This window comes from Diceros bicornis, chromosome 19 (assembly GCF_020826845.1).
Source record: "Diceros bicornis minor isolate mBicDic1 chromosome 19, mDicBic1.mat.cur, whole genome shotgun sequence".
Classification (NCBI taxonomy): Eukaryota; Metazoa; Chordata; class Mammalia; order Perissodactyla; family Rhinocerotidae; genus Diceros; species Diceros bicornis.
The window spans coordinates 31,515,590-31,538,141 of record NC_080758.1 but is presented as its reverse complement, the minus strand read 5'-3'; the positions used below and the strand labels follow the sequence as shown (position 1 = coordinate 31,538,141).

Sequence of the window (22,552 nt, the reverse complement as noted above, 5' to 3'; positions counted from 1 at the left end):
GCCAGCGGTACCTGCAGTGCACAGTGATGGGGTGGTTCCCTGACTGCTGCTGCTGCTTCTGCACAGCTGCAATGATGCTGATCATGCCCTTTCCGTCACTGGGGATGCCCACTTCAGGCCAGCCGTGGAAGTGGAACTGCCGGATCTGCCGACTCTTGTTCTCCTTTGGAGGAAGAGGGATCAGAGAGGTAGGGGCACCCCTGCCTTCCCTGTGGGAGAAGCCTACAACCAGCCATCTTACCCTGGTGTTGGTGACCAGGAGGTCTCTGACGGTGTAGCTCTCACATTCCTCTTCCTTCTTTAGCTCCACTGTGATGTCCCCATACGACACCAGTCCATCAGAAGGCCAGTACTGGGCACATTTTTCCTGGAGGGACAAATGGGAGAGGTGAGGGGCTCAGAATACCACATGTGGTTGAGGCAGGGCTGTCCCATAAGCCTGCCCCTCTCTCAATACATCTACCTCTTATGCCAACACATTTCATCCCCAAATTATCAAAAACTCGGAGGGTCATTACATTACTTAACATCATTCCAATTAACCTCTGATCCTTACCAGGACATCTATATTTAACAACTTAATTTCACTACCAGAGATAATCACTTAACTTTTTGTTGTTACTTGTTCACAGTCTAATTTGCAACACTGACAGTCTCTGAAGAACTCTGACCATTGCCTCACAGCTTCATCCAACCCTCAGTGGCAGGTGGAGAGAGAGAAGGAGTGAGTGTCTTTGTTCCAATTCCCTTTTTTTGCCCCTGCTCCCTTGGGGTGTTTCCAGGTTTTATAGCTGCTCACATATGTCAGATTGCTAATCCAGAAAAACGGAACTCAATTACATTCCCACCAAGTTGTAGTACTTGCATTTCTGTCCTTGCTAGTGAGCAGGAGATGGTTTACTGTCTATCTTTGCTTGCACCTGGCTCAATTCCCTCTACAGCTCCTATGGGCAGAGGTTGCCTCTTTTCATCTTTATATTCCCAGCACCTGCACACTGTCTGCATAAGGTAAGCTCTCAGTAAATATCTGGTCAATGAATTTTTTAATGTCTGCAGAACAAGTCAGGGTATAAATACATAAATAAAACAAAATATAGTTATACTGTCCATTTCTTTAGAGCATTTTAGGGAAGATCTTAAATACTTCACTGTTGGCAATTCAAAAATACTCAACCATAAATGTACTCTATGTTCACTGGAAAAGATTTGGTAAAATTAAGAAAAGTGCAAAAATAAAAATCACTGACAGTCTCTCAATTCAAATAAAATCACTATTAAAAGTCCATTTTAGTGACTTTTGTTGCTTTTCATATGTGTGATCATTCATTATCCCCTTTATAAATGACACTGAGCTCATTTTAAAACACAGGATTATTAAAGTGGGGGATCAAGGAAATGCCACAGACCAGAGCTTTCCTACGTGTGCCCACTAGGAGCCCTGATGGTACCTTGGGGGTCACGGCTCTGGGCCCTCTCTTCAAACAGGACAGCTTTTAAAAAAATTTTAACTAAGGCTCCCCTTACCCAGAGATTACATGGTTTTAGGGCACTGGAGGGTGGAGTGAGGTTGCTACCACAGCTCCCTCCCAACATGGCCTTTACACAGTTGATCAGCCAGGGCTGAAGACTGGGGCCTTAAAGCCATTAGAACTGCTAAGATACAAATGGGCTTGAGAGCAACAAAGTGTAAGAGCTAGAATCACACTACGACAAGAAAAAGTAATACTATGTTCCCACACTTAAAGGCTTTCAGATATTTTAGATCTTCTTAGTTTAGGCAGAGGCATAACAGAGAAGAAAAGGGGTAGATTGGAAGGAGGCCCCAGGGAAGCAGAGTTGGGGAACTATCGAGAGAGCCCCCTCTTCAAACTGTGGATAGGGAGCTGGTCAACAGTGAAAGCAAACGGGGAGCCTGCTCTGACTGATGAATGAGGACAACTACCGAAGGTGGTTACCTGTGGTCGGGACCAACCAAGAGGTTAAAACAGTGCTGCAGGGGCCGGCCCCGTGGTGTAGCGGTTAAGTGCCTACGCTCTGCTGCTGGCGGCCCAGGGTTCGGATCCCGGGCGCACACCAACACACTGCTTGTCACACCATGCTGTGGCGGTGTCCCATATAAAGCAGAGGAAGATGGGCACAGACGTTAGCCCAGGGCCAGTCTTCCTCATCAAAAAGAGGAGGATTGGCATGGATGTTAGCTCAGGACTGATCTTCCTCACAAAAAGAACAACAACAAAAAAAACAGTGCTGCAGGGTGAGTCTCAAGGTGACACAGCTATTGTAGGGAAGCAGGTATGGTGTGCTGAGAGAAAACAAGCTTGGGAACCTTAGGGGTTATGATTTAAGGGATGATATGAAGAGAAGCCACACAGATGATTATAGATGCTGAACTGATGGCACGAACATATTCTACTCAGCCAGGCGAAGGCTACAGGGTTTATTTAATTCAGCCCTCTGTGTGTGCTCAACAACACAAACAGAGGAAGCAGGTTGAACTTAAAAACAAATCCAGCTATTTGAGAGAAAAAGGGAGCAATGGAGGGAAATGGTACCCAGAGATGCCTCTCGTGACTGTGGGGAGGGAGGTGGCAGAAAGAGCTGTTACTGAAGTCGCACTAGTTCAGAAGGCTGAGTTAAGCTGCTGAAGGCAAGGTCTTAGGGGAGAAGGCACAGGCTCTGGAATATTCAACAACAGCAGCTTCAGTTCAGAGATCTGTTGAGGTGACTCTTCTCTGGGCCAAAGGACAGGGACCTCCTTCCACAGGAGGCAGAACACGGGCCTGAGGAATGCAGGGCAGGGGCCAGCAGTGGCTGTACCCAGTGTGGCCCAGAACTAAAAATGCCTTGGGATCCAGCTGACGATGGAGACATGAGAGCACAGAGCTGGAGACCAGGCCTGAGGGGAATGCAAGGCCACAACAAATATAGGACCCTGCTCCCAAGGAGGAGAGGCTGTGACCCATCTCAGACACTATGTCCCACTCAGCATCCAGAGGGCAGATGGGGACGAGGGAAAAAGGTAACTAGGAGATTTAAAATAAGCAAGTGCAACTGAGAGGAAGAGGGACCCAATTCAAGTCTTGGGACTAGACAACATGAAAAGTTTCTAAACTTATCGTATGCATGGGCAGATTTTCCCTCAAGATCTCAGGAAGACCAAAGAGGATTTTAAGACAAGGAGTGACATAGACTTCTATTTTCAAAAAGATCACTGGCTGCCATGTGCAGAAGTGACTAAAAGGGTTGGGAACAGAAGCAGGCAGACAGCTTGCCAGGCTACTTTGGTGTTGCAGGTGAGAGACAATGATGGTTTGTATGAGGGTGACAGCAGTTACACTGGAGAGAACGGGACATGCTCAGCATATGTCAGGTCTCAGTGACAGACTGGATGCAGGGAGCGAGGAAAGGGGAGTAATGAAGGTAACTCCTAGACTTCTGACACGAGCAGCTGGGTGGAAGGTGGTACAATTTACTGAGATGGGTAAGAGTGGGGTGGACTAGTATAGGGGGAAGGAGGAAACCAAGTTTTATTTGGGCCATATGAAGTTTGAGACCCTTAAAAGACATCTATGTGAAGATATCAAGTAGGTATGTGGATTCATCAGTCCACAATGGGAAGGTGGGGTGGTAACTGGGCTAGAAACAGATTTGGGAATCTCTGGCATATGGATAGGATTTAAAGCCACAGGACAGGATGAGATCCTCAAGGAACAGTGTGTCAAAAGAAAACAAAAGTGGGTTAAGGCCTAAGTCTAGGACACTCCAATGATTAGAGGTCATGTAGAGGAGGAGGTGGTTACAAAGGAAATGAAAGGAGCTGCCAGGCCAGTGAGGGGGTGACATACTGGAAGTCAAGGGAAGAAAGCATTTTGAGGAGGAGGGAGGCACTGACTGTTTCAGGAGCACTGTCTGAACACAGACTGGGCCACCTAGTAATAGAGAGAGAGGAGAGGGTGGGAGGTGGGCAGAGAAAGAGTGATCCTTGAGATGGACAGTGCTCAGTAGAGGCAGCAAGACTCTGACTCAGTGACAGTGTTACGAGATTTCCTATACTGACTTAGGGGAGCTGACTTAGTGGGCCTCGAAGGTCCCTTTATATTCTGAGTTCCCAGACAACTTTATAATTGACTTTAGGGCTTTTTTCTTTAAAAGATTTCCTTGTTATTGAATGTTAACTTAGAAATTTCTTTTTGTTATTGCTCAAATTCTATTGTTTTCTGCTGTGTAATCACCAAAGAGGGGACATCTTCCCTCAAGTTCTCTAGCTCCTTTCTCTGGCTTGGAAGGCACCCTCTTCTTAGGGACACTCACAGGAGCTCCACATCAGAGGCTTGGTCTGGCTCTGTATCCCTCCTCTCACTAGCTTGCCCTGCCTGCAGAGGTGGGAGGAGAGGGTGTGCACAAAGCTAGGCTCGGGGAAACTGTACTCAGGAGAGAAGAATGAGGGTGTAAACGATCTGGGAACCAAATGGAGGCTCAGACCGCACTGCTCTTCCAGTCCTGAGAGAAGCGACTGATTGCTCCCACATCAACTGTCTGGGCAAAATTGCCTGGAAATGGCTCTTTGGATGGTTCAAGACAAAGAAAAAGTGCAAAGATATCTTCTAGCCTCCCTCCTGCCCCCTTTTTCACGCGGTCTCTGTCTCCCACAGCCCAGGACCTTTTTGAGCTCACCTGGCCTCTCTCCTCCAGTTCTGTTAGCATCACGATGGAGCAGGATTTCCACTCCCAGATCATTCGCCAGAAGTCCTCAATTGTGTGGAGAAGAGGGCCCTGGCTGGCGATGTAGGAGTCCTTCTGCCGGTAACCCTGTACAGGCCAGGCCAATGGAAGGAGTGAGGTAGTTTGATCAGGGAAGGGCTAGCGGAGAAGACAGGCCACTGGGAAGGGATAGGGGCTGCTTGGAGGCAAACTCATCCTAGGCAGAGTGCCCCTTTTGCCAAGGATGAAACCCTGTCTGACTCGCTGGTGTCTTTCTATGAGGGCAAGGGAAGGGGAGCTGGGGCTAGGAGGAAGAGAGTAGGAATGGGAAGAATCAGAGGTTAGTGTTTTCAGCCTTTGGTTGTGGTTTGTGTTGTGAACCTTTTCCTCCAGCTATTACCCGGATGCGTGCCCCATTTCCCTCACCTTCTGCTCTCTGGGGCCTGACAGACTTAGTGTGCAGGGTGGGTGGGTGGGAATCCTCCCAAGCACGGGGAAGGTGGCACTGCAAGGCCCAGCTGACTCTCCATGGTGTGCTGGGAGCTCTGGGGACACAGCCACCACTTACATCAATGAAGGATGCGTTCACGTAGTCTGTGTTCTCCTCACCCCTCTTAACTGGAATGATCACTCTGTTGAATTCATCTGCAGGAAGGACAGCGGCTGTGGCTCCCCAATATCACTTGTGCTCTCCTCCCCACCCCAGGCCCTGGGCAGATATAATCCCAGTTGGGCAATAACATGCCTGTTCCTAGCCCAGGGAGAGAGATTTTGGCCTTCACGCTCTTTTATTTCCAGAAGCCACTAAAGAACTGGGAGCAACAAGAGGCAACGCCGTTAATTCTTGTCTCCAAGCTGATCATTAATTAGTACCTTAGAAGTGGAAGGGGTGAAGGGAAAGTGGGGAGGGGGCATCAAGGCTTTGGGATGGAGAGAGGGCTCTTACATGGAATGATCTGTAAAACCCGGTTCTTCTTCATGTTGGCAGGAAGGTTTCCAGTCCGCATCTTGTCATTCTGGATTTTGATTGATGTTAACTTCTGAATCAGGAAGGGGAGGGGAAATATTACTGATCCCAGTAACTGAACTTGACAAGATTATGCCTATCACTGGACCTGCATCTCCAGGCCACACTGCTGCATACAGCTCTTCTTACCAAAGCCCTGACCTCCATTTCTACATATCAAGACATTGTTTCTTCTGTCTTTAAGCTCAGTGAACTTGTCTTTAAGCCAAGAGAGTGTTCGGGAAACAATGCCTTCTGGGCTCCTGTGGACCCTTCTGTGATTCCCTTGGGCTGGAACTTTATGATCCTGGAGCAAGGATCCCAGCCCCGTAGGAGTGAGTGTGCCCTCCTTCCCTCTCTCCCTGCTGTTCCACCCCCAGAGGCTGTCTTAGACTCTTTAGAAAATCTTATTCAAATGCACATCCTCCTTTCCCTGATTCTGAGGTTCCTTCTTGATCTTTGCTATTCAAAGTGTAGCCCATAAACCAGCAGCATCAGCCTCATCTTGTTAGAAATGCAGACTCTCAGGCCCCAACTTAGACCTGCTGAATCAGAACCTGCATCCTAACAGGTTCCTAAGGTAATCTGTGTGCAAATTACAGTTTGAGAGGGAGTGCTTTAAGGAAGGTGGTCTTGCCCATCCCAACCCAAAATCTCTTGCTTCTGGGAGCACTTTTATTAATGAGAGTGTGACATATTCCTTAGGGGTCAGCAACCTATGGTCCATAGGCGAAATCTGGCCTGCTGCCTGTAAGTAAAGTTTTATGGAAACACAGCCACGCTCATTTGTTTATGTAGTGTCTATGGCTACTTTTGTGCTACAACTGCAGTGTTAAGTAGTTGCAACAGAGACTGTATGGCCTGCCAAGTTGAAAATATTTACTATTTGGCCCTTTACAGAAAAAGTATGCTTTTGCTGTACATTATAATCACCAGGGAGGGGGGTGCACTGGGAAAAAAATACCATTGACTCTTTTTTTTCCCTAAATAGAACCCTAGTGATTCTAATATGCAGGACAAGTTGAGAACGACTAGGGTATGAGTCAAAGGCCAGAGACCCACCTCTTTACCCACAAACCTAGCAAGGGCACTCCCCATTTGTGGGAGTCAAGCATCCCACATGCCCCAGATCACATGGATCCTTCAATCTGAAAGAGGTGGTTAAGCTCCAACTCACCTTAAACTCCTCCTCTAATCCATTGTTGCTGGTCCCTGGGATTTTGTTGTAAATTTTCTGCAGATGTGTTTCTAGAGAGGTCACTTCCAGTTCTGTATCTCCATAGAGATAATGCTCCAGAAGGGCTTGGTATATGAAGACGTACTGCATCTGAAACACAGATGATGCCCAAGTTCCCAGTTATACACAACATGGTTCTTGTGGCAACAGAGCACCCCGTCCCACTCCCATTTCACCCAAGTCCACTTCTCCTTTGATCCTAGCAGGGATAAAACGATTTGCTCTCATTGTCCCAATACAGTTAGGCAGAACTTGAAATGCATGAGTCCCGCTGGAGGTGCTTAACTGGGGAGGGAGGGTCCTACCATGGCACCCGCCTGGAGAGAAGAACAAATCCAACTCCTGCTCACTCTAAAAGAGCACAGATTCGATAGTCTGAGGGGGTCTCAAAATCTGGTGACAGCTGTGCCAGCCTTCTTCCCCGTGCTGAACCGTTTGAACCTTGTGCCCTAACCACAGAGCTGATCTCACTGCTGCTCCCAGACATGGCTGAGCTACGTCACAACTCTGTGGGCACTCGCTCTCTCGGCTGCTTCCCTCAGGACCTGTTTCTTCTTCTTAGAGCCTAGTGCAAATGACACCTGCCCTGCCTTCCCAATTCCCCTGGGCACAACCTCTTCTGTGCTCCATGTTTCTTTCAAGACATAACTTACAAGGACCCTTCATCACACTGTACGATGATCATTTACAATAATCTGGGAGGCAATCCACAAGGCGGATAGATGTTTTGGTCCTGGAACGCCCCCACCCTCACTTCACCCACAAATCACTCACGTCTGTTTGCACCATCTGGCAGCGCTGTGCTCGGATGCGGCTCACAAAACCATACACGTCCACCTTCCGTTCTGTATGCATCATGTCCAGCATGGCATCAATGACGACAAAGGTACCTGTACGCCCTACACCTGCACTGTAGTCAGAGAGCAGGGGTGTTACCAGGATGGCGAGCATGCTTTGTGGGAACATACAGGGAGGGGGCAGCACAGGCTGGGGCTCTTTCTTCAAGCCTCTTAATTCTAATTCTGAATGCAGTAGAGCTAAGAATCTCGTGAAGCCAACAACCCCACTGTACCCTGAACTCCTTACCTCTAGCTATCAGGACCAGGCAACTTTGACACTTACAAGGGTCTGAGGGCTCCAAGTACACAAGGCAGCACTCAACCTGGCATAGCAGTGGTCTCCCCACCCACAATCTTGGAGGACTGACTTTCCTCTTTCCTCAAGTGCTCTCCATCCAGCACCAAAACTTGAGGAATCTCCCTGGCTGCTGCCCCAGGGCCCCAACAGCTCATTTGCTCTGTGCCAGCCTCCTCAGCCAGGGCCCCTGTGCTTTCCCCTGCTCTGGCCATGGAAGCAGAATGTGGTATGAGCGGGGAGCCAAGGGTCAGGCCACACTGACCTGCAGTGGACCACGATGGCCCCTGCATACTGAGGGTTACAGGCCTTCACCTTCTTGAGGAACTTGAGCATGCCGATTGGGGTGAAAGGTACCCCAAAGTCTGGCCAGCTGGTAAAGTGGAACTGAGTGATGAGGCGCTGTGGCTTTCTGTTGGTCACGTCACCCACCTGTGAAGTAAGGAGATCCTGTGTGTTGGCCTTAATACTCTGGGGTAGGGTAGCAACAGGCAAAGGAGGGTGAGGCTTAGGGGCTGGGACCAGCTGTGGTTGTCAGTGATAATGGGGACGTGAGAGTATACCCAAGGAAGGTTAACCATGGACAGAGAATCTTCCCAGGAACCCCATGGGGTAGGCAGGGCTGTTACTATTATTCTCAGCCTACAGATGTGGAATGTGAAACTCGGGGAAGTTAAATGACCTGATTGAGGTCCCAAAACTAGTAAATGGCAAGGTCAGAACTAACATGCAGGTCTCCTGACCCTTGGTAGACCCCCTTTTCATAGCACCACACACCCCTCAGCTGAAGGCAACCTTTGCTCAAGCCTCCAGGGTCACTCTGGAGGGTTAGGAGCAGGGCCCACCAAATCCTTGATGTCAGGAGCCTTTGGACTAAGAAAGGAGGAGAGGTGAGTCAAGTACTCAGAAGATTACATCACTTCCTGATGTACTTGGTTCATACCTAGATGATCAAACACCATCTCAATAATACTTTTTCTCCCAGCCATGGAAATGCTCCTCTCTTAGCTGTGACAAAGAAGTTCCCTGGGAGCTCAGATCTCTGATTTCAGAGTCCAAACGTACCACACACTCCGCGGTTCCTGACCACCCTGAGTAAGAGGGGGGATGACCCAGCCTTTTTCGACCTCTTAATGGTCAGTAGATCCTAAACAGAACCGAGAAAGGAGGCAAGAGACAGTACCTGTTGAATGCAGAACTTTCGCACGGTGTAGTCCACCAAGACAGTCACATCCTCTACCGACACACGGATATTCCCATAGGTCCAGCAGCCTTGGTCTGGCCAGTACTGGGCACACTTGCACTGGAAAGGAACAGACACACATCCCCTGACCACAGACCTCCCGCCCTGGCAAGTGCAAAGGGGCTGAAAGGAAAGGACCACAAAAGCCTAGACTGAAGTCCCCAGAAAGCCCTGTGGTCTCTTCTCTCACCTCAGTCAGCTGTCGACTTATTCATTTTAACTGTTCTTTTTTCAAGTTCCTCAGCTTCCATCCTGTTTAGCACAATCTCTTAACTTATGCACAGCCGAAGCCCTACACTTCTTGCTCTTTCCCACCCCCATTCCCTCAGTTCAGGGCAAATTAGAAGCCATTTTACCTACAGAATCTGCACTTCCACAATATCCCCGGTCATACGCTAGGGGCAAGCATGCCTGATGTTCTAGAACCAGCAATCTGCTATGAGGGGGTCACCAGGGTGGATTGATGCCGAATGTAAACCTGCTACGAGAGGCCTAAGGCCTTCTCTGGTGCCTAGGCCTTGGACAGCTTCCAAAAGCCAGAGGTCCAACTGGAGGAAACCCAAACCAACTAGATCTAAAGCCAAGCCCTAGTGCTATCCTTCCTAAGCACTATGGAGCTGCTAATCAACACACCCAACAACCCATTGTGGGGATCAAGGTGACTCAAGGGCCATCCTGGAGAAAGACTGTCATGAAATGGGGATTCCTCTCTGGGGCTTGATCCAGGACTCAAGACTGGTGCTGGCTGTGGCTCAGTGATGGGGCTGCCCAGGCATGGACTTGGCAGCCACAAAAAGAAAAGGATCAGTCAGAAAGCTGCCTGCAGGATCAAGCCAGGGCCTCAGATTCCCTTGTACCCACAGGGTCTCAGTCATACAGTTCCCTCTGCTGATTCAGGAGAAGGGTCAGGAAACCAGGGGAAGGCAAGACTAGAGAAGCCAGGGGAGAAAGGCCACTCTGTGGCTTTTCCTTGGCTAATGGCCCAAGTCTTTCTTCCAGGTTGTTTGGGAACCAGGGTGAGCTGTTTGACTACCAGACATAGGGAACATAGCATAGGCACACCCCTGAGGTTCATCGGAGGCTTCCAGGCCATAGGAAAGTCTGGTAGGCATATTGGCCCGGGTTCTGTCTGGATGAATGTCTGGCACAGGAGCCACAAAAGGTGGACAGCCCAGGCTCAAACACAGAGCTCCAACAGAACAGTCCCTCTGCTGGTCATGCCTGCATCAGGGGCCCACCTATCGAATTTTTTCACTCACCTCCTTTCTCTCCTTCAGGTTGGTCACCATGACAATGGTGGCTGTGTTTTGTTCCCAGATCATCCTCCAGAAATCATTCACCGTTTCTTCTTTTGGTCCTAAAGTAGCCAATAGCAAAGATGAGGAGAATACACACCAAGGGGAAGAAAGATGCTGGGAAACTGGGAACATTCATTCCTGACTTTTGGAAGCCTATGCCCACACATCCCCAGCTAAATATCCAGTCCATCTATCCATCCACTCAACTACTAACTGAACACTTCCCATGTATCCACCATCTATGTGCCAGGCACTTCAAAAGGAAGTGCAGTGGGGGTGGGAGGTTGTCAAAATATAAAGAGAACACGAACAATGTCTCCCAAGGATATCATAGTTGAAGATTAGAAATCATGACTGCTCACTGAATACTGATGTTATGGGCCAGACATTGAGCTAAGTGCTTTATATCTGACTTACTCCTTCCTACCATGCTCTGAGGTGGGTGTCATCAGCCACAGAGAGGTTGGGCGACTTGCTTAGGCTGGAATTTAAAACTGACTTCCCACACAGCCTTTTCCAGAAAGCCACTAGAAGATTTCTAAACAAAAAATGAGGGAGCAAACAAACAGAGAGAAAGAAACGGGATCTAACACAGGAGAGAGGCTAATGGAATTCCCAGGAAACCAATCCAGAACAGAACCGAAGAAAGGAGGTCCTAGAAAGATCCCAAGATAAAAAATTAACCTTAAAAAAATTAAACTCTATGTATCTGAAGGCACTGAGAGGAAACATATACTTCTAGTGAAGAGTTTGGGGAAAAAAAAAATCAGTGCTAGGTATATAAAAAACTCAGTGAATAGGAAAAAAAGGCAATGATTAACTCTCGGAAAAGAGGAAAACCAAAAACTGTACAAAAAATCATATAATACTATGTGCTTCAGCTATGAATAATAGTGGTATAGTAATAATAATGTAAATAATAAATATTATCTTAACCCCAAATTGTGATTTAACTGTACTGGGAGAATGGGGAAAAGGGACATGTCTGTGTTATGTCTGTCTGTCTGAGTGTGAGAAGTTTATAAGAGGATTAAATAAATTATCATCTACCATAAGAATAAATCAACAGATAAAAGCGGCTGCATTAGACTAAAAAAGTGAAGAGGAAATGGGGGACAACTTTGTTTTTATTAGCTTTGTAATATCCTTTGACTTTATTAAACTTTGTATTCCCTTTAGTAAAATAAAAAGTACTAAAAAGAAAAACAAATAATGATAGAAGTGGACACATGCCACAAAGACATACAGAGCAGAAACTGTTTCATTGTCTGGCAGTGATACGAGGTGGTGACACTGAGCCATTTGTTAGGATATCAGGTGGATGGGAGTTTATAAAGGGGACACAGGGAGAAAAGGCACTCTAGGCAGAGGTGCAGGGGGCTAGCAGCAAGAAAGAGCATGAGACATCTAGGACGGCAAGCAGTTTAGTGAAGTCATTGCGCATAGCGTGGTAGAAGAGGGAGCTGGGAAGACAGGTAAGGTACCAGAAGCCAAAGGGTTAGAGAGGCCAGGCTAAGGCAGGCTCGTGCTACTGATATTGGAAAATTGTTTAGGACTTTCATGAGAATCCTGATAAAAGTTTTGCATCAAGAAAGGCCGTTCTGGTGGAAGAAATGCAAGGAGCAAAGCTGGGGCCTGGAGGTATCAGTCAGTAGGCTACTGCAACATAATTGGAAGAAAAGATGGGAATCAGGCAGTGTGTCAGAGAAGACAGATACTGGAGAGAAAAATGAGGACTAGTCTTACTCTGAGCAAGGGATAAGAGGAGATCTGGATGATCCCAAATCTGGCTTGGTTGATTAGATAGATTACAGTCCAGTTATGGTGACAGCCAGAGAACACAGGATAAAAAGCAGTTTAGGGGCTGAGAAAGAGTCATGTTTTAGTTTCTGATATTGAATCTAAAGAGTCTGTGGGGGTATCCAGGAGGAGGGGTACAAAATTCACCTGAAAACATGGCTCAGGAGCTCAAGAGAAGCAGGACCCAGTCAAACAGAAGTGGGTATTAGATGAGGTCTCAGAGAGAATACAGAGGGGGAGAAGAAAAGAAGGGGCCCAACAAAGAATGCTAGGGATCCTTAGCATTACTCAAGTTCAGACAGAACAAAAATCCTGGGAAGGAGACGAAGGAGGAGCAGACGGAGAAGCAGGCGAACTGAAAGAAATGGTGCCATGAAAGACAAGAATGGAGTTTCAAGGAAGTAGTCATCCACAAACTGAGGGGGAAACTATATCTAAAGGGAGAGAAAGAAGAATAAGAGCCAGAGAAGAAATATTTAGAAAAGTGAGAAAAATCAAGATAACTATCAGGAAATAACGGAGGAGAGTTTTAAGAAGTGTGAAGTACTGTGGAGAGGCTCAGAAGGGTGGGAGTCTGACAAAAGGGCCCCCAGAAAGTCACAGGTGACCTTAATACAACAAATATTTTAGTGTCAACAAGGCCTCATGGCTACAGAGGAAGGGAAAGCCGAGCCTGGTCAGGCAATGGCCAGGCCCCAGTGGGAGACTGCTAGAGCCAGGAGGATCTAAGGCTTTTCCCGACCACCACCTTTTACCTCTCTCTCTCTTTATCTCTGTCATAGTACTGTCCACTAGAACTTTCTGTGACGATGGAAATGTTTCATATCTTGCACTACTATGGTAGCCTCTAGCCACATGTGGCTCTTGAGCCTTAAAATGTGACTAGTATGACTGAGAAACTGAATTTTAAATTTTATTTAATTTTAATTAATTAAAAATTTAATTTAAATATCCACATGTGGCTAGTGGCTACCATACTGAACAGCACAGCCACTTACTAAAATTTGTTAATTTTGCTGTAAATTGTCCTCTACCAACTAAAGGCTCCAAAAAGGCAGGGCCATATTCTCTTTTACTCTCCACATATCCCCATCACCTAGGCCAGTGCCTGGCACACAAGAGATGGTCAATAACTATTTGTTAAGTGACTAAATAAATGGGCTTTGATGGACCATAATAACATCAATTACTTTTTTCTCTCCCTCTTTTTTTTTTTTGTGAGGAAGATTAGCCCTGAGCTAACATCCGCTGCCAATCCTCCTCTTTTTTTGCTGAGGAAGATTGGCCCTGGGCTAACATTCGTGCCCATCTTCCTCTACTTTATATGGGACGTTGCCACAGCATGGCTTGACAAGCAGTGCATATGTCCGCGGCTGGGATCCAAACCTGCGAACCCCGGGCTGCCAAAGCAGAGCGTGCAAACTTAACTGCTACGCCACCGGGCCGGCCCCCATCAATTACTTTTTAATGCTGCAAACATCAAGATATTTTTGCTAGGATCCCAAAGGTGAGGACACTGGTCAGAACTTCAGTCTATGTGTGCAGAGCATGTGCAGGACCATGGCACTGAGTCCCTACTCTGAGGATTCCTAGACCACTTATCTGTAAATAACAGTGGACCTCAGGCCCACAAGTAGGGGCAGATGAGCCAGCCCGGACCCTGTGAGGTGGCCAATCCTCTCTGGAGACTGAATCCCAATTTGAACTCTGAGCCACCTGGCTTGAACCTAAGGTTTCTAAAAGGCCCCAAGACAGAGGGCCTCATAAGACTGTGTTTTGTGTGTGTGTCCTTCTCCAGTCTTTTTTATGCACATATACAAAAGGACCTCTTTTCAAGGACCCCTGGCTACTATGCCATCGAGATCAAGGCCCCTAGTTGTAAACCTGCAAGGTGGATTACATTTCTTTCAAGGGGTAATAATTACAGAAAAGCTGATTAGTCTATTTAGCATGGAAGAAAAAACCCAAATCTACTATGAGCTCATGGTTAAGCCTAAGAGTAAAAAATTATCGTTACTTTACCTTGTGCAGCAATGAATTTGTTCTTTTCTTGGTAGCCCTGGGGGGCGCGGGGAGAGGAATAGGGGAGAAAAAGAAAGTGAAAACCAAAAATGGATTGGAATGAAATTCTCCAGACTCCGAACCAGTTAACAAAGCCTCCCTTCTGAAAAGATCCAGGAAATTAACAAGGATTTCCATTCTAGAAATCTCCAAGGGATTAGCTTTGGATAGCAGGAATCAATGATTACAAAGATTACATGGTCTAGGTAGTCTTCTTAAAGTGAATTATTAATGAACACCAGTATAAGAACACCCAAATACCAACTCCTAGGCTAGACTCTGTTTCTGATGCTTTCTCAACAGCTGACAATCTGGGTCTTAGTGTTAATGGATAAGAACCCTCCAAGGCAGAAGCATATGTGGTGGTTCCAGGGGTAAAGTTGGGCCCATACTAGGAAGGGAAAAGGGTTATTTTCTTGATGAAGTTTTTAACTTCAAAACTTTCTTGAAGTATTTACCCAGGTGCAAAAACTTTCCGGGAACAGCCTGTGGGTATGGTGGAACAGCTCCCAGTGTTTGACTATAGGGTTCTCCAGGCAGTGGGGGACAAGAAGCAAAGGAGCCTGGGGATGCCACTTAACAGATAAGGAGCCTCTGAAAAACTGACAACTGGCCGTAACTTTCTTTTCCAGTCTTTATTGTTTCAGTCATACATCTTTCCAATTTTATTGTTTAAATGTAGTGTTCACTTGAGAACTCCTGGTTAAGTGAAAAATCATTTGGTTTAAGGATTGTAAATTATCCTCTGCCGCTCTCAGACAGCAGTAAGATGGGCAATGAGGGAGGCAGCTTCCTGGACGGGACACCATGTCACACCAAGGTGATGATGTGAAATACAAGTCTGCAAGGCAGTAGCAGAATAAAGGAGGGACCTGAGTCTGAGAAGCCACTTCCTATTCCAGTTCAAACAAGGGTAGGGCAGGATTGCTTCCCAACACAAAAGGAGAAAGCTTCAGGCCTCGAGCTGGGCATGGTTAGAGTCAGCATCAGGAAGCTTGTTAAAATTTTTGATGAGGAGAGGAATTTAAGTTTCTGCAAATATATATATATATATATATATTTTTTTTTTTTTTTGTGAGGAAGATCGGCCCTGAGCTAACATCTGCCAATCCTCCTCTTTTTTGCCGAGGAAGACTGGCCCTGGGCTAACATCCATGCCCATCTTCCTCCACTTTATATGGGACACCACCACAGCATGGCTTGCCAAGCGGTGCGTTGGTGCGCGCCCGGGATCCAAACCGGCAAACCCCGGAGCACGTGCACTTTACCGCTTGCACCACTGGGCCGGCCCCACTGCAAATATTTTTAATCATTAGAATATGGAAACTGAAAAAGCCTTACTTCAGAATGCTGCATTCTGCTTATAGTACTAAACTTGTAATTACAACTGAAGCTCTTAGAGTATGTTAAGCCACGTCATATCCCTGGCTCCACAAGAAGTCACTGCTGAATTCTCACTGGAGCATGTGGGCCATGAATACTCTGAAAGCACAGTTGGAGGGCCCAGCCCCAAAGTGCTTCCTGCCCTATCGTTACCAGAAGTGTGCCACATGTCCCCCAGGAAAGCATGCCTACATAGTGATATGGCGGCACTGCTTAACCAGTACAGTATAACTAGAATGAAGCAAAATTACCAATTTTCCCTGTGTCATGTTGATGAAATGTGCCTCCCTGGTTACTGAGATGTCTTTGGGCTCTGAAAGTCAAATCCCAGCTGGCTCTAGCTGGTAGCAACATTCCTACCAGTTAAAAAAAACCCACATTGGGGCCGGCCCGGTGGCGCAAGTGGTTAAGTGCACGCGCTCCACTGCGGTTGCCCAGGCTTTACCGGTTTGGACCTGGGGCATGCACTGACGCACCGCTTGGCAAGCCATGCTGTGGCGGCATCCCATATCAAGTAGAGGAAGATGGGCATGGATGTTAGCCCAGGGCCAGTCTTCCTCGGCAAAAAGAGGAGGATTGGCAGATGTTAGCTCAGGGCCGATCACACAGGCACACGCACACACACACACACATGCACTTCCAAAGACCCTATATACTTGTAGACGTCTAAAGATGAGTGAGGAAACTGGTCCCTCCTAAGACTCCAGGTTGGAGGCCCACTTGCCAACTGTGCCGCTGCATGTTTCGTCTCCTCCTGTGACCAAAGCCAGGTTCACTTTCAGATCTTTGTGTTCCCCAAACCACAGGGCCCATTCCTCCTTGCCTGATACTACCACTCTGTGGTGCCTGGTACTTCCCTTCAAGATCCATGTCTGATCATAGTTTTCTGTGCAAAACGGGCTTGGTAAGTGGTTGCCAGGGGGTGGGAATGGGGATTAACTGTATATAGATATATATGGACAAGAAGGTTGTTACTGCGGTGAGCAAAATGTTCTAAAAGTAAGAGGCAATAGACAGGGTTTCTTTTTCGAGGTGATGAAAATGTTCTAAAATTGACTGGTGATGGTTGCACATATCTGTGAATATACTAAAAACCACTGAATTACAAACTTTAAATGGGTGAAAATCACGGTATGTGAATTATATCTCAATAAATGTTAAAAAATGTTCTAAAACAATTGTGGTAATGGCACCGTTAATTCGGTAAGCTTACTTTAGTTTAGCATAGTCTGCCCCTACGATCCAAGTCCAAAGCATTTCTGCTCTCTTTCCCACTGGCTCTTACCTGCACTTAACCCTGGTGGCCACCTAACGCTTCCTCCATGCTTGACTCTTTGCCCTCTGAGATGCTCTTCTCTCCTCTTGCTCGGTGCGCCTGGCAGAGGCTGGTGAGCCCCAGGGCCCACCCTTCTCTCTCTAAAGACTTTCAAGGCCATGGCTTTGGAATATCTCCTCTGAGCTCCAGATCAATATGACCAACTGTATACTGGATACATCTACGGGGACCACCCTATACTCTACATACACCCTATACTCTCTTGCATATACAGTCACCAAGTCCTGCTAACTTCTACCTCCAAAGTAGCTTTTACTTTGTTGCTTCCTCTCCAACCCTTCTACAGGCCCTCATCATCTGTGACCTGCTACTGTAACAGCCCCCAACCGGCCCCTCCTAAATCCATGTTGCACATAGTAACCTAGGTGATCAATATACAGATGTGGCCATGTTACTCCTTGTCTTTAACACCTTTCAATGTTACTCAATTTCCTAGAAAATTAATCAAAACCCTTAGCTGTACTGAAAATTTGCAGATACTATAAGCAGCACCCAGTTCTACCCCTTCCAGCTTGACTTTCTTACTAGTAAGAAACTAAAAGTTCAGTTCCCCAGACTCTCTTACAGCTCAGTTCTGCATAAAACCTAGCTTCTTCCTAGCAGATGCTCCCACACAAGACTTCGGGTAGAAGTGAGCAATGTGAGATGGTGACTGTGCTAGGAAGATCTGGTCTTTGGGCACACATGGGAGCAGAAGCAGAAGCATCCAGTTTTCTGTAGCACCTGTGCAGAGGTTTCACTCTGAGAGTTACATGGGGTAGTTGGGTACATCTATGGCTGCTCTGTTCCTCACTGAGCAGCACCTCAGCTTGGTTCACTGGCTCTCCCACAGATTTTGTAAGCTACCCAATATCTTATCATAAACCCCTTCCTGCTTAAAAGAGTAGAGAAAAAGTAGACTCTCTGTCTGCAACTAAGAACCCCAATGGACACACTTGACATTCAATGCCTTCCAAGATCAAGTCTCTACTAATCCCTGAGCCTCATCCCCCATGACTTCCCATCTTTTACCTTATAACCTAAGACTTATAAGTACCTTATAATCTAAGTAATAGACTGTTTCCAGTCTCTGACTTTGCTCATGCTTCTCCTTTTGCTTTGAAGTTTCTGCCCATCTTTCTTCTCTTGAACACTGACTTACCCTTCAATATTGAGCTCTACTGGATCACCAGATTGGCTGAATGTTTCTTTTGCTAAGCCCCACAGAACCTGGCTATACTTCCTTCATGCACATTGCACATTACAGGAAATGATCTACCTGTGTGCCATACCAGGGACCATATCTTTTTTTTTTTTTTTTTTGTGAGGAAGACTAGCCCTGAGCTAACATGCGATGCCAGTCCTCCTCTTTTTGCTGAGGAAGATTGGCCCTGGGCTAACATCCATGCCCATCTTCCTCTACTTTATATGGGACGCCATCACAGCATGGCTTGACAAGCAGTGCATCGGTGTGTGCCTGGGATCTGAACCTGCGAACCCCAGGCCACTGAAGCGGAGCGTGCACTTAACCGCTGTGCCACCAGGCCAGCCCCCAAGGACCGTATCTTATCTCTGTAACCTTTGAGCGTACCCACAGTGCTCGGCACATAGCAGGTGCTCAAAAGAGTTTGACTGAGTTTAATAAATCGTGAAACCTAAATGCTTTTAATCCTTGACTCTTAGGCATGTGAATCGTAAGTCTTTTCCTGCTTTTCTACTTTTACTGAGTTTAGTGTCCCAGATTTAACCCTCTTCATCTAAACTCTCATCTCACCTATTAATGACTCTCCAATAACCATCAAAACATTATAGGATGCCCTACTGTGAGCTCCAACTAATAAGCATGGCCAAAGGAGAAGCCTTGTTTGCTCCTAGTGCCTTGCTCATCACCACCATAAATAAACCCATCTTAGCTGCTTACCAGGCTTAACATCCAACTAAATTTTATCTGTCTTCACCTTTAATGTGAGAAGAAGCCAGACTGGATATGGTGACAGACACTGCTGGTTACTAACTCAAAAGCCATTCCTCCCCTTTCTTCCTTACTATCAGAACCATGATTTTGTTTGGATATTTACCTTCCTTTGGCTTGGAAGGTGACCATTCCCCAGCTGCATAGGGTAAATCATGATAATTCTCAATGCCCTAGCAAGTGACTAGAGAGAGGGTGTAAACATGTGATCCAATCCTGGCCTGCTGGCCCTGAAGAGCAGTGTAACGGAGAGGCTTCTGGGAAAGGTCGTGCTCCTTAATCAAGAGAAAAGCATATGCAGAAAGGTTCCTCCTCTGTGCTGTTTGCTGTGTTTACAAGGAATGCTTGGAACTGCTGCAGCCATCTTGTGACCAAAAGACATTGCTGACTGGCTGAAGACATCCAAGTAGAAAGATGGAAGCACCTGGGTTAAGGATGTCAACTATGTCACAAACTCAGCCAGCCCTAGAACTGGCCTACATCTGCCTCCTGATTATATGAGATACATAAATGTTCCTGTCTAGACCACTTTTAGTTGAGTATTTGCTTATCTGCAGAAGGAAACATTCTGATATTGCTATTTTCTTCCATATAACATTAAAGTCAACTTGTTCCTCCCAACCTTTTCATCATAATCCTTGATGTAGGTCCTGGGAATTCCAGCTGATTACTGGCCTTTCTCCATTTTCCTTATTTACCACATCAGTCATTTCTCTACCAGGGTCCCCTTCCTTCCAACCACAAACATGTGACCATCACTGTTAAAAATACACAGGAACTTCAGCAAATCCACTCCACCGGGGATGCCTGGACTGCTCCATTTCTGAAGTCCATCTGGGAGCCTAGTTTTTGGCCATAGCCTCTGGTTCTTCCATCTTTTTCCTTTTCTTATCCCAAGCCTGCTTTTTCACTTTCTCAAGACCTAGTTCCTTGATCCCACCACCTTTTCTTGGTATATTAGTTCATTCCTAACATCACTTCCTTTCTCTACTGAACCTGAAGCCCTGGGCTGACTACTTGAAGCTGCAACTGACATCCCCAGCCCCTCTGTCTGAGTACCACATGTTCTCTGCGTATCACCAATCCCAGGGCCCAGTTGGAGAAAATCACATAACTGAGGCCCCTATACATCCATGATTTCCATCTTAGGTAGGCCTTCAGTACAGCTAGACATGCCTTTTTCTTTCCCTTTTCAGTATTCTTTCTTATTGATCTCAGAAGCTATTCTAAACTTTCATTACTCTCATGTCACAGTCCCATCCCCTTCTTTCAGCAGATAATCACGACTTTACTTCTTAGAGAAAACAGATGAGTTCCCTCAGCTTGATTCACCCACACATATCAACCATCTCTATCTATTCTATATTCTCCTTTACCATCCATCTCAGAGGAAGAAATGCCCTTTCTCATATTCAATGCTAATCTGTCCATCAGTATTCTTTTTAAAAAAATTGTGGTAAAATATACATAACATAAAATTGACTTTTTTTTCTCCCCAAAGCCCCAGTGCATGGTTGTATATCTTAGCTGTTAAGTCCTTCTAGTTCTTCTATGTGAGCCGCCACCACAACATGGTTACTGACAGATGAGTGGTGTGGTTCTATGCCTGGGAACCGAACTCGGACTGCTGAAGTGGAGAGTGCTGAACTTTAACCACTAGGCCATAAGGGCTGGCCCAGAAAATTGACCATTTGTAAGTGTATACAGTTCTGTGGCATTAAGTTTATTCACACTGTTGGGCAACCATCACCACCATCCATCTCCAGAACATTTTCATCTTCCTCAGCTGAAACTCTGTATCCATTAAACAATAATTCCCCATTCTCCCCTCCCCCTAGCCCCTGGCAACCACCATTTTACTTCTATCTCTACGAATTTGACTACTCTAGGTACTTCATATAAGTGGAATCACACAATATTTGTTCTTTTGTGACTGGCTTATTTCACTTAGCATAATATCTTCAAGGTTCATCTATGTTGTAGCATGTGTCCGAGTTTCCTTCCTTTTTAAAGGCTGAATAATATTCCACTGTATGTGTATACTACATTTTACTTATCCATGCATCTAGCGATGGAAATGTGGGTTGATCCATCTTTTGGCTATTGTGATTAATACTGCTATGAACATGGGTGTACAAATTTCATCAGTATTCTCTTCATGCATCCTGCTTCAGTAGTCAGGCTTGCTCTTACTAGCTTGCTCACTCTCTCTTTCTCTTCTTTTCAAACTCTCTTTACTGGCTCCTTCCCCAAGCCTATAACACATACTCAAGTCTCTCACATCACCTCTGTAAACATTCTCTAAATCACCCCTAAAAACCTCCTCCCAGTCTCAGCTCTTCTCTCAGGCCTTGGTTCATAGTAGACATGACTAACCAGACTTCCCTGGTGTCAGATATTCTTCTCCTGTTCTCCTTTACTTTTACTACAGATGGCAAGGCTTGCTTTTGTTCTCAGTTATCTGAATAAGCTCAATAAAGGGTTCACTGACTCTTACAGAAAAGTACACATTTAGATTCAGATTTCTGCCTGGGAAACCTCTGGGATTGATGACAGGGTAAATATAAGAAACATTTTAAACTGTTTGATTTTGAAAAAAGTTTTCAATCCCTTAAAAAAATCAGACTCCTCAGGGAAAACTTAAAATGACAAATACTCCTCCTAACGTCATTCAAGGTAACAATGAGAAAAGCTCGAGTTCCTTACATTGATGAAGGAAGCATTGATGTAATCAGAATCTGGAACTCCTTCAACTGGTGTCAGATGGACTCTAGAGTGGTCATCTACAAAAAAAATATTAATATTTCAATTAAATCCAACTTTATTTCTCACTAGTCCTGATGCAACTAGGCCAGTTGAGACATCTGTGCCTATGTGTAGAGACACACACGTATAAAGATGTCACTGCAGCACTATTTATAACAGCAAAAAATTGGACACATCTCAACCATCATTAGGGGACTAGTTAAATAAATTAAGATATACCCACAATATGAAATAGTAAGCAGTTGATAAAAAGGAAAGAGAATACTTCTGTTTTTTGACAGATGAATTGCCAATATACATTGCTGAAAGAAAAAAAGTCAGAGCAATGTCTACAGCATACCAATTATATTTTAAAAACATATATAATATATATACACATATTCATACACAAATAAGATATAAATAGTTGTAAATGCTTAGTATAGTGGCAGTATAGTGTTTTCTAATATTATGCACCCAAAAACACACCAGGAATTTTTTAAAGGATAAATTTTTTAAAAAAGCAATCATAAAAATAAAACAAAGTTCGGGGGCCAGCCTGGTGGCATAGTGGTTAAGCCCACGTGCTCCGCTTCGGCAGCCCAGGGTTGGCAGGTTCGGATCCTGGGCGTGGACCTACACACTGTTCATCAAGCC

The 22,552-nt window shown here is 45.8% G+C and overlaps 1 protein-coding gene across 8 annotated transcripts in view; it reads right to left on the bottom strand.

Annotated features, from left to right (window-relative positions):
* The window catches only part of PTPRA (protein tyrosine phosphatase receptor type A), a 170,120-nt gene that overhangs the window by 4,888 nt on the left and 142,680 nt on the right, over positions 1-22,552 (bottom strand). For 6 of the 8 annotated variants that reach the window (XM_058563083.1, XM_058563080.1, XM_058563082.1 and 3 more), the window contains 11 exons: positions 21,857-21,933; positions 14,442-14,478; positions 10,581-10,678; positions 9,262-9,381; positions 8,344-8,510; positions 7,719-7,854; positions 6,885-7,034; positions 5,648-5,741; positions 5,270-5,346; positions 4,675-4,809; positions 12-367 (listed from right to left, as the gene is read on the bottom strand). In XM_058563083.1, the coding sequence (XP_058419066.1) occupies positions 12-367; positions 4,675-4,809; positions 5,270-5,346; positions 5,648-5,741; positions 6,885-7,034; positions 7,719-7,854; positions 8,344-8,510; positions 9,262-9,381; positions 10,581-10,678; positions 14,442-14,478; positions 21,857-21,933 (1,447 nt within the window). The remainder of the gene's footprint in view (positions 1-11; positions 368-4,674; positions 4,810-5,269; positions 5,347-5,647; positions 5,742-6,884; positions 7,035-7,718; positions 7,855-8,343; positions 8,511-9,261; positions 9,382-10,580; positions 10,679-14,441; positions 14,479-21,856; positions 21,934-22,552) is intronic. The other 2 variants (XM_058563084.1, XM_058563085.1) reach the window with 1 other exon arrangement.